Below are 12,301 nucleotides of genomic sequence, written 5' to 3'. Positions count from 1 at the left end.
TAAAAAAAATAAATAAATAAATAAATAAATAAATAAATAAATAAATAATTAATGGTTCTAATTAAGTTACCCCAGGTATGATGTTTGTTTGTTTGTTTTATGGATTCAGATTACTCACTTTTGTAAAAATAGGGATACATTTTCCTTTTTTTTCCAAAGGGATATACATGCATTTGCTTTTTCCAAATAAAACCCTTTGGGTGAAAGTCTTTTTCCCTTGAGAATTTTTCTTCATTTATTTTTTTTTTTTTAGGTTTTATTTATTTATTCATGAGAGACACACACACAGAGAGAAAGAGAGAGAGAGAGAGAGAGGCAGAGGCAGAGGCAGAGGGAGAAGCAGGCTCCATGCAGGGAGCCCGATGTGTCCAGGATCACGCCCTAGGCTGAAGGCAGGCGCCAAACCGCTGAGCCACCCAGGCATCCCGAATTTGTCTTCATTTAGACACACATTTTATTTTTGTTTCCTGTAACTCTCTGCTTTAGTACGTTGATACTTATTTTCCTAGTGTCTTTTATGGTGCAGAACAATTCCATAGTTTAGGCTTAATCTGACCTTCAGTGTTTTTTATTGTATTTGCAGCATCTCTTAGAACTTGGAGATCCTGAGAAAAAAAAGCTGCATGAGTGCGAAGTACTGTTGTTTTCATTTTTCTTATTGCTATTATTAACTTTATCTTCATTTTGTCTTCTACAGTACAAAGCTTCTCAAAGCTTTTACCATACTTCTGAATTTTTGCAAACTTAATTGAGTGTAAAATAGTCACATGGCACCTGCATTTTCTTACATGATTTTGTTATTGAGAAGTGAAATAAACTGCGGCATTGTTTTTGTTTTGCTACTAAAATTGCTTGTGATTACAATTTAAAAAATCAAGAACCTAGAGTACATTAGCTATTTCCTAAATGAGTTGCATTTTTCCTAATTTTTAAAAGAAACAACAGAGGTAGTCAAAGAAACTTGTTTAACCTAATTTTAAGGTAGAACATTGATCTTTTAAAAAATATAATTCAAATATTTTAAATATCTAAGCTGTGTTTGAGCATCATTTATCCAATGTGGAAAAAGAGATCAAGAATTCATTTCTTTGCCTAATTCACGGCGATCAGGGGAGTAGGAAAGATTTTAGAATTTGTCATATATATTTGAAACAATAGCATTGAGAGTGTTGCTACTGTTTTGCTAGTGCAATATCTCCTTAATTCTATCTTGTCAGTTACCAGAATTTATTTTCTGGTAAACTGCCATCTTGATGTGCTTATTTTCTCTGTTACCTTTCAATCTAGTTGTTGTTGTTGTTGTTGTTCTTTTTCTTTTTTCTTTCTTTCTTCTTCTTCTTTTTTTTTTTTTTTTTTAATTAAGCACTGTCCCCAAAGTGGGGCTTGAACTCAACCGGGAGATCGAAAGTCTCATGCTCTACTGACTGAGCCAGCCAGGCACCCCTCAGTCCAGTCTTTGGATGATATAATAATATGAATTACCCATTGGGCAGTCACCCCCTTTTTTATAAAGAGTTCTTTAATCTATGTTCATATCACTTTCTGGCATTAAAATATTTTATAACTATCTGATTAGTCTAATGCTGTTTTCATCAGATTTACAGGTGGTTCTCTAAAGTCTAACTAAGAAAAACACTGCACTATTTTCAAAAGGACCACTGCTAAAAACTCTTAACATAATTCTGTTGAATTCAGATAGCCTTATGTATATGTGTTCTTTGAAGAAATACAGTCATGGGCTTTTTTTTTTTTTAACTGTAAAATTCTATTTTAAAAAAGACTGCTGTAGCATTAATAATTCTGTGATATAGGTGTAGAGCTATATAAAACAGAAAACTTTTAAAACAGTCTTAGGGTAAAATGGATCACAATGTTAGTATTTTATAGACTTGATAAAGATGACTGACAGTGCTTTGTCTTCAGAGATGAATTTCAGTAATTTTTGCAGTTTTATCAGTTATTCATCGAATTCATTCATTGAAAACCTAGCTACGGCCATGCTGAGCTGTAAGTACATAACCAACAGGGTTTTGGTGCTATTGAAATTCTCCTTTTCTTTCACAGAACTATTGCACAGCCAAAACATTGTACATATCTGATTCAGACAAAAGAAAGCACTTCATGTTGTCTGTAAAGATGTTCTACGGCAACAGCGATGACATTGGTGTGTTCCTCAGCAAGCGGATAAAAGTCATTTCCAAACCTTCCAAAAAGAAGCAGTCATTGAAAAATGCTGACTGTATGTATGCTTGAATTTTCTTTTTTGCCACCAATTCCCACCATAAATTGATAAGATAGATTCAACTATATTTTTAATTAAAAATAAAAAATTATGCTTTTTGATAGCAAATTTATTTACTAATATTTTTGTGGCCCTCACTTTATCTGAAACTGTCACATTAATTTATTATTGCCACTTTATGGGTTTCTTTCTTTTTTTTTTTAATTGAAATGGACAGTACCTGGTCTAGGGAAATGGTCCCAACCAGACTGGGTTCTTCACTGCTCCCCAGAGGCATATGGAAAAATGGAGGTTTTATTCCCTTTTGCCATGAGTGACTAGGGAGTGATGATGGCATTGGGTGTTTTGGGCCAGTGATGCTAAATGTTTTCATTCTCATTCCATGGAGAATTGATCCACCAAGAATGTCAAAAGCTCCTCTTTGAGAGACACTATTCTTAAGCAGGCTTTGGAAGGCCATCCTGAAAACCTAAACAAAAATTTTAATATGGTTACTCTGGCAAAGATTGCTGTCTCATGAGCAAATTTTTGGACTACCAAAGATAAATGCTGTCTGATTTAAATTATAGATTTCAACTCCTACATCTCCTTTGCTTTTCTTTATTTTAACTCTCTGTGATGAAAAACTTTCAGACTTAGTAAAAGGGAGAAAGGAGTGTAAGGTGACCATATACCTGGCCTCAACAGGTTTTGCCAGTGCTGTTTTATTATTTCCATGGCCTCTTCCTTCTCTGACAGGTGGAATATTTTAACGGAAATCTCAGCTATCCTGTTCTTTCAGCCACCATTTCTGCAGGAGTGACTCTAACAGATAACTTTCTTTTTAAGCAACAGTATGCCTAAAAAAGTTGACAGTAGTCCTCTAATGCCATCTAAAAAGCCAGTCCCTCTGCAGACTTTTTGCAGTTATGTTTCCATGGTGTTTTTTTTTTTTTTTAGCAGTTGGCCTGTTCAAACTTGGATCCAAAGAAGGTCCATACGTTTTAATCTGTAATAGGGTATTCTCTCCCCCTCCAACCTTTTCTTCCATGTTGTTGGTTGAAGAAACTGGGCATTTTTCTTTTGGAATTTCCATATTCTGAATCTGGCTGATTACATGTGCTTCTGTCTCTCATATTTTCCATAAACTGCTGGTTAGACTTAAAGACTTAGTTTAGAATTAGGTGGTCCTCTATATGTTTTGTTTCCTTCAAATCAGAAGCCATATGATATCTGATCACCCCACTTCTTGATCCTTAAAATTGTTTAGAGTAAGTTGAGCTGTTGTTAGCCTAATCCATCTGTTACAGAGTTCCTCAGCAACCTTAACTATTGATGATTGCTGCTTAAATCCAGCGTTTTATGAAGGGCTTTTTCTAATTCTTTTACTTATGACTTAATTTGTTAGCAGTTTGTTTCAAGTATAGTCTACAGAGGAAAGGTAGGATGAATGCTTATTTACTAATTTGTAGAATAACAATAATAGTATTCTTTCTTTTAAAGTGCCCAGTGAGGTTTTAGGAGTTTTGTGTAGTTTAATTGCTTTTGTTTTGTTTCATTTTGTCTTATTATGAACTTACTGAGTTTTTATGTATTGGTTGGTTTTAGTTCTCTCAGTCATTATTACTGTAATCATTTACTTTATATTATGGAAGTTTTCAAATAGAATACAGTAGAAAGTTACATAATTACATGAAACCTCTTGTGTTCATCATCTAACTTTGGCAGTGATCTTAACTGTAGGCCAGTCTTACTTCATCTATATTCCTCTCTCACCCTGCTTTCCTCTGCCTCATTTTAGTTTGTTGTAAATCCAAGACAAATCATCTATAAATATGTATCTCTGAAAGATAGGGGCTCTTGGATTTTTTTTAATATAATTATAAAACTATGATCACATAAAAACAAATATGTCATAAAACAACTATAAAAAATAATTTCTTCATCTCATCAAATACCTAGTCGATCAAATATAAAATTGTCTAAAATGTTATTTTTTAAGTTTTTTGTTTGAATCACAATTCACATTTTGAATCTCCACCAGAAATAATGTGTAGACATGTCCTTGAGTATTTATCATCTGTGGATTCCATTTTCACTTCCTTCCCTCCCTCCCTCTCTCTCTCTCTCTGTCTCTCTCCCCCCTTGTAATGTGTTTATTCAGGAGACCAAGACATTTAGCTCTGGGAGATTTCCACATATTAGATTTTGTTAATTTCATTTCCTAGATGTAGTTTAATGTATTTTTGTAAATTTGTAGTATCAAAGAGAAACACACTAGAGCCAGACACTAGTTAAAGGTGATAAAGGTGAATTTTGTTCAGTACTATGACAGTATGGAGAAGAAACTTCAATGTAGAACTGAGCTCAGTTCTCTATACATCCAGGACAAGTAAAGATTTATATAGTCAAGGAGCAGCATGGCGGGATCCACGGGACAGAGGGGTCGGTGGGTAGAAAATGACTAAGAGGAAACACTAAGGGTAAGGGTGTTCTAGAGGAGCCTGCTCAGCAGGCTTTTTGCTAAAAGTTGGCCCGATAGGCAGAGTGGGAGATGAGAAACTTGATCAGATACCGAGGGTGGGAAGATGACTTAGCAGGTTCTTGGAGTAACTGGGCTGGGCAGGCCAATCCCTGGGCCCGAGGTAGAGGCCTACTTGAAAACAGGGCTCAGAGGAACCTGTCTATTAAGTTTGGTTTTATAGATTTAATTTAGAAGTTTGGTCAGATTTAAATTTGTTTTTCTTTGTGGTTTTTTGTTGCTGCTGAAGGACAAGGCTTATTTATAGTGATAGTAGAGGGTTCTTGCTAATGTCATGTATTTGGACTTTTTAAGATTTTATCTATTTATTAGAGCACAAGTGGGATGAGGGAGACCCAGAGGGGGAGGGGCTGACTCCCCACTGAGCAGGGAGCCTGACCTGGGGTCCATCCCAGGACTCCAGGATCATGACCTGAGCCAAAGGCAGATGCTTAACTGACTGAGCCAACCAGGCACCCCCAGACTATTTCTAATTCAAATTAGAGGATTTTATTTAACCTCTAACTTTGTTTTTCTATTGATCATAAGTGTCTTCTTGGCAAAAAACATATTTTACTTTCAGAATATTTTCCTGCTTACATAGATGTGGTTGGTTTGTTGTGTGTGTGTGTGTGTGTGTTTTCTCCATGAAATTTCATGCACCACCATACTTCAAGGTATTTAGAAAAAAATCAAAATCTCTAAAATCACAGAGGCAGTTGGCATCAACTTTGGTAAACATTCTCCTAGACCTCTCTCTATGAATACATTCCATAGAATTGGATTTGAGCACATGGAGAACGTGCAATCACATAAATGTGTGTGTGTGCGTGTGTGTGTGTGTGTATTTACCTGATGAAACCACAGTATACAGAGGGTTTTAGAGTCTGCTTTTCCACTCCGGGATCTTCTAGGGAGATATTTATCAATGCATTTTAGATGCACATTATTTAAATAGGTGAATGATATTATATTTAATCAATTTTCTATTTGATATTTATTATTTAAAAAATAATTTCCCTTTACTGTATAGCACTGCATGAAACATACTGTGTAGTCCTCATTTTAAAATTTTTAAAATTTTTAAAATTATTCTTATGGTCATAGTTTATCTTTTTAGCATAACATTATCAATGAGTTACTTTGACTTTTTTTGGGGGGGGGGGGTATCAATTTGTAAAGAATAATCACAATTTGCCAAGTACAGCTCCCTTCTCCCAATCACATAAATAGAAGCTATTTTTTCTTTGCAGTATGCATTGCCTCAGGAACAAAGGTGGCTCTGTTTAATCGACTTCGATCCCAGACAGTTAGTACCAGATACTTACATGTAGAAGGAGGTAATTTCCATGCCAGTTCTCAGCAATGGGGAGCATTTTATATTCATCTCTGTGAGTATGAGAATGCATATTTGATGTTTTTAGTGTGAAATTGTTAAATTCTTTGATAATAAGACATATAAGTATATATTGTTTTATTGTTTTCCTGAGTAAGTTAATGAATCCTACAAGATAATAATTTGATCTTTTTTTTTTCACTCTACTGTAGTGGATGATGATGAATCAGAAGGAGAAGAGTTCACAGTTCGCGATGGCTACATCCACTATGGACAAACAGTCAAACTTGTGTGTTCTGTTACTGGCATGGCACTCCCAAGATTGGTATGGCTCTACTTTAGCTTTAGTCATATGTGTAGTAAAATAGGCACAGCATTCAAATGTAAAAATACACTTCAATTTCATGCTTTTTAATTTAAGAACATGCATCTATAATCACTGCTATTCATTATTCACAATTATATTCCACTTTATTTTAAAAACGATTTAAGTCAGCCAGTTTTTATGGATTTCATTCGTAATGACTTTCTGTTACACTACTCTAATAAATTTTTATGGAATTTTCCTTTTTGGTTGTATATCTGTACATGTTCAATAGAGGGCACTAAATAATTATGTTATGATTTCTTTCCTTAACTAATACAGATACTCTGTATTCATTTTTTGTGGTACCTGTTATATCCCATCATGGGACCAGGTTTTCAGAAGCATAGGCATTCTTATTTCTTTAAAAATATAAGTATAGTTTTTATTAGTTTACTCTCCCACAAGAAGATAGATTTATTGAAAATTAAATTGTTATTTCATACTCTGAGAGAGAAGCATGGTGTTTAAGGCTTTTTGTTCCCTAGGATGATTTTGAAACTGTAAAAACTGCATTTCTTAGCAAAATGAAAGCAAAAGCCCCTACACTCCTTCCTTTGTGTTCCCCCTTCTTTTCTGAAACAGTACAGTTTAGTTAGGATGGAGGGGATTTATGAGTAGCCCTGATTCAAGGTCAGGCTGGGGGACAGTGTTGTATCCAGTTTATCTCAGAAATATGTTAAATATTGTACCAACAAAGCTACAGAGCCAGCATAGAGGAGAGAACACCAGCTGGAATAATTCCTGATGTTTTATGAATGTAGAATTCACCAGACAGATAGCTTAAGTTAGAATATTTGCAATACCTGGTATCAGATTTCCCTACTTTTCTCAATAATTAGAAATGACCAAAGCAAGTTTTTGATGCCAAACACTAGTGAATATCTTTGGTTTCTTTATTGGTGAGAGGTCATTCAGCAGTGTCTATGTCCAAAGAACTCTTGTGGGGAATAAAATTGAGCCAAACATGGTTCATGGTCTCAATGTGCTTATTCTTAGCTAGTGGAGAAACAGTGGAGCACTCAAGTAACAGTACTCTATACAAATCATGACTCTTACGTGATGGGAGAAGCATGAGTGAGTGCTATAGACTTAGAGGACGCTTTAGACTTAACATTATTCAAAAATCAGTTGTTTCTCTAAAATTCAAACCTCATCAAATTTAAATATAACTCAAAGACTTTGGCACTGAATTGAAACATTTTGTTTGAGTTTAGTCAGTCTTCCAGACTTAGAAGTTATAATTGCTAAAAGTGTACTGTCTGCCCTTAAACTCAGAAATTGGCATGGTTTTAATAGAATGGCCAATATTCTAATAACCTGCAGAACTAAAAACTGTAAATGCGAAGAATGTTAACTTAAAAGATTGGGACTTTTTTTTTTTTTTTTTTTTACAATTGTGGCTTAGTTAAAGAAGAATCTTTGAATATTAAGATTTAAAGTAATAAAAGCCAACAATTTCACATGATATTGATAGTACTGTTCTAAGTACTTCTACATATGTTGATTTAATCCTTATAAAACTGAGTATTTACTATTAAGGATGTTCATTGTGGAGCAAAGTATTACATCCTGCATTCATACGTGCATCCTGCAAATAGTCCTGACAGTGCCAGACACCAGAAATATATTGGTGAGCAAGACAGGCTCTCTGTCTTCATGGAGCTTACATTTTGTTAGAGAGATGGACAAAAATCAGCTAAAGAAACACCCATATTAAAATATTAAAGGTTAATACAAGTGATAAGAAAATAAAGCTAAAACAGGATAAAGAGAATACAGACTGAGGGGAGTCCTTCGAGTGGTCAGAGAAATCTTTGGAGTGGGGATATTTGCAGAGACCAGGATGAAGTTGGGAACCACAGACTGTGAAGAGCATTTCAAACAGCACAAGTGCAAAAAGAACTTGAGATGGGAATGTGAGAGAACTAGTAATGAAGCCATGGTAGCCCGAGCTGGGGAGAGGGATGGAGGGAACAAGTGGCAGGAATTGGGATATTATCTACATATACTAGGAGGCCACCGGAGGGTTTTAAACAGGGCCTGGTGGCTAGTTTATGTTTAGAAGGTTAATTTCAGCTGCTCTGTGAAAGGAGGAAAACATGAGGTATAGCAGTGGGAGCAGAGAGACAGTGGTTGGGCTTCTGTCATAATTCAGGCAGGAGCTGGTGGTGGCATCTTAAACCAGTATTGTAGTGGTAAGGTGATAAGAGGTGACAGATTTATTTGAAAGGAGACTTAACAGAATTTGTTGATAGATTGGATGATTCGGTGTAAGAGAAAACAAGGAGTCGAGGGTGACTTGAGGTTTTTAGATTGAGTGAATGGTGGTGCTGCTTATCGACCTGTGAGTTGGAAGAGGATCATGCAAAGGAGGAATTTTAAAATTTGGTGTTTTGATTAAGACTTTGGTAGCCTATTCAGTATCTTAAGTGGAACTGTTGAGTCTAGCTAAATATATGAGTGCCAGAGAAGAGAGCCTAGGGCTGGAGATAAAACTTTAGGATTTGCCAACCTCCAAGTAGTGCAGAAAGGAAAGAGGATGGAAGAAGGAGAAGGGGTCTGAGGACTTGGCCCTGGGGTACTCTGAAGGCCAGTTAGAGCACGGCTGTCCCCAAAAGGAGGACAGCTGTGTCAGTGCTTCTGAGAAAGCTAGCAAGCTAAGGACAGATGTCTCCTGATACCTACGGATTCATCTCTCCCAAAGTCCTGGGTGGCTCTCCACAAGGGCAATTATAGTGGAGACTTTGAGACAAAAGGCTGAAGTTAACTTCAGGAGATTGGACAGTGAGGATGAGAGTTTGCCATAAGCAAAGAAATGGAGTAGAAAGGGAGGGAGAAGGATGTGTAGTCAAGGAAGGATTTTCTTTACTTTTGATTTTAGATGAGAAATAGTTCTGTAACATGTTTGTGTGCTCTTGAGAGTGATCTTCATAATCATCAAACACTCAGTGATTACCTTCTATGGGTTAAGTGACATCTCAGACTTGATAGGATTCTCTTTCATCTGTGCTTTTTGTGAAATATTTGAATTATAAAATATAATAGAGCTCAGGCTGGGCAGGCAGCCAGCCAGCCCTGGAATCGCACTCTGGTCCTTCAGCTTCCAACCAGGTGATTTTGAGCCCGCTTCCTAAGCCGCAAAATGATACTTAATTTAGATTTTTTAAAACAGATCTATAGATAATGGACTGCATTGACTAGCATACGCATAGTATTCTTTTAGAGTTAGGTTTTCCTTTGATGTCATTGTATATTATTGGAAGAGTCCACTGAACTTGCTACACAGAATATGGTCTATTGGCCAGCAGGATTAACATCAGCTGTCAATTTGTTAGAGATACAGACTGTTAGGCCCCCATGAGATCTGTGGGATTAGAACAGATATGTTCTTAACAAGGATCCCAGAAGATTTGTATGCACATCAGAGTTTGAAAAGCAATGATCCGGAAAACAAGTAGCTGCCTGCCCTATTTTTCAGGTGTTTACAGAAGAAGGTAACCGCTTCCACATTCTACTATGTTTATGATCTGAAAGTGTTTTTTACACTTCACCTCATTGTTTGTGAATGTCTTTGTGAACTGCGATATATTATTATAGCATATTCTTTCTCTGTACTCCTGGCAGTGTACATAATGAAAGCTCTCCATATGTGATGACTTTTTTCTTTATCATTGAAATATAGATAATTAGGAAGGTTGATAAGCAGACCGCATTACTGGATGCAGATGATCCTGTGTCACAACTCCATAAATGTGCATTTTACCTTAAGGATACAGAAAGAATGTACTTGTGCCTTTCTCAAGAAAGAATAATCCAGTTTCAGGTATGTTCTTAAATTATTGGTAAAAATGTGCCATCTCTTTGCTTAACAGCATACAGAAACAGGAAACTCTCATTTAATGTTATTTGTACCCAAATACACAAAGCTGTTCTCCCATATTTATCTCGAGTCCAGTGGTTCTTAACCTACGTGATCCTAAGATATGGCAGTCACCCTACCTTAATGAAGAACTCAAAACTATAACAATGTTTTTGTAGAAATAATTGCAGTTCTGGGAACCGAAAAGTTTTCCTCAGATCATCCAAAAGTAGATTTTGGTTGTTCAATGAATCTCCTGAAACTGTGTGAAGACATCATATATAGATACACGTGTACTTTGGGGGAGGGTTCATAATTACTAGATTTACATTGGGGTCTTCCAAGATCGTAATGATGAGATGTTTCGAAAGCTCATTTTTTACTGTGTTCACTCAGAAGTCTTTCGTGTATGACATGGGTATCCCATTGCATAGGATAATTATACTTTGATGTGAAACTCATTTGTAAACATCTAAAGACCTGTTTCAGAGAGATGACCACATGCAGCCATTCTCCTCAGCCAGAGCTGATGGGCTGGTCTGGGTGTTTTAAGGTAGGGATAGGCGAGTGCCAGTTCACATCTTGGTTCCCTCCTGCTGAAATTGCACGAGTTTCTAACTGCCTCTAAGCATCAGGGGCGCCTGGTTTCTTTCTTAGGGCCCCGTAAAGACTTCTAAATAGCTACTTAAACCACAAATACTGATGTTTTCAGGTACCGGTGTACTCTCAAATGGTCATTGTGAAAGGTGTCATTTTTAATAATGTCACCAAAATATTTCATATTATAATAAAAGCTGCTGAATGTGAGGTTGCTGTATTAAATATTCTGTTTGTGTTTAAGGACTGGCAAAGCACCGTGTTTGGGATGTTCATGAATTTTTACCAAACTCTTCCCCTGTTAAGTCCAGTGTTTGAGTGCTACCTTGTTAGAATTGTCTTACCCTGCAGTGTATGTAATACTGCCTTTCTGAACATTCTTTCTTTGTAAGGCCACTCCATGCCCAAAAGAACCAAATAAAGAGATGATAAATGATGGAGCTTCCTGGACAATCATTAGTACGGATAAGGCGGAGTATACGTTTTATGAGGGGATGGGCCCTGTCCTTGCCCCCGTCACCCCTGTGCCTGTCGTAGAAAGTCTTCAGGTAAGACCACCTCCTCACACGTTGACTCTTAGCTCTTTGCAACTGCTTTCGGCCCTGACTTGGGATGATTTTATTTCACAATAAATTTGATTTTTCTTCAAATCTTATGATTTGAGGATTTTGTTAATACATCACCTGTTGGTTTAAAAAAGGAAAAAAGAAAAGAAAAAAAGAAAAAAAATAAGAGCATACTTTTATACAAGAAAACAGAAGTTTAAATTCACTCTTATGTTATCTTGAGATATATTATTAGCTCACTTTGTCTTTATACTCATTTATTTTTTTCCTAAAGATTTTATTTATTTATTTGAGAGACTATGGCGGGGGTAGGGGTGTGGGGAGGGAGGAGGGCACAGAAGGAGAGGGAGAAGCAGGTTCCCTTATGTCTTGTGTCTCATGTCTCAGGCTCTGTCCCAGGACCTTGGGATCACTTACCTGAGCCAAAGGCGGTTGCTTAACTAAGCCACCCAGGTGCCCCCATAATCGTATAATTTAAAAGAAGAGTTTTAGTCATCCATTTTTTTTCCATAGATCATAGTCAAATGAAAAACTAATCTGTGCACTTTAATGAAAAATGAAAAGTTTTCTCAACAGTGTCTAATTTTCTGTGAATTTCAGTTGAATGGCGGTGGGGACGTAGCAATGCTTGAACTTACAGGACAGAATTTCACTCCAAATTTACGGGTGTGGTTTGGAGATGTAGAAGCTGAAACTATGTACAGGTAATTAATGAAGCTTTTTCCATCATCTAGAGTTTTTGACGGGGGGGGGGGGGTGGTGGTGTACATGAGATCCTTTCCTAATACTGATTGTAGTGTGTCAGAAGTCCCAGTTCTAAAACGGACGTGGCTA

The 12,301-nt window shown here is 36.5% G+C and overlaps 1 protein-coding gene across 12 annotated transcripts in view; it reads left to right on the top strand.

Moving 5' to 3' along the window:
* RBPJ (recombination signal binding protein for immunoglobulin kappa J region) overlaps window positions 1–12,301 on the top strand; it is a 225,513-nt gene that overhangs the window by 208,784 nt on the left and 4,428 nt on the right. For all 12 annotated transcript variants that reach the window (XM_072808600.1, XM_072808570.1, XM_072808609.1 and 9 more), the window contains 6 exons: window positions 2,065–2,239; window positions 5,996–6,133; window positions 6,291–6,403; window positions 10,128–10,268; window positions 11,294–11,449; window positions 12,068–12,171. In XM_072808600.1, the coding sequence (XP_072664701.1) occupies window positions 2,065–2,239; window positions 5,996–6,133; window positions 6,291–6,403; window positions 10,128–10,268; window positions 11,294–11,449; window positions 12,068–12,171 (827 nt within the window). The remainder of the gene's footprint in view (window positions 1–2,064; window positions 2,240–5,995; window positions 6,134–6,290; window positions 6,404–10,127; window positions 10,269–11,293; window positions 11,450–12,067; window positions 12,172–12,301) is intronic.

Source organism: Canis lupus, chromosome 2 (genome assembly GCF_048164855.1).
Source record: "Canis lupus baileyi chromosome 2, mCanLup2.hap1, whole genome shotgun sequence".
NCBI classification, from domain to species: domain Eukaryota; kingdom Metazoa; phylum Chordata; class Mammalia; order Carnivora; family Canidae; genus Canis; species Canis lupus.
The sequence above is the reverse complement of the archived record's forward strand: the minus strand, read 5'-3'. Positions and strand labels throughout refer to the sequence as shown.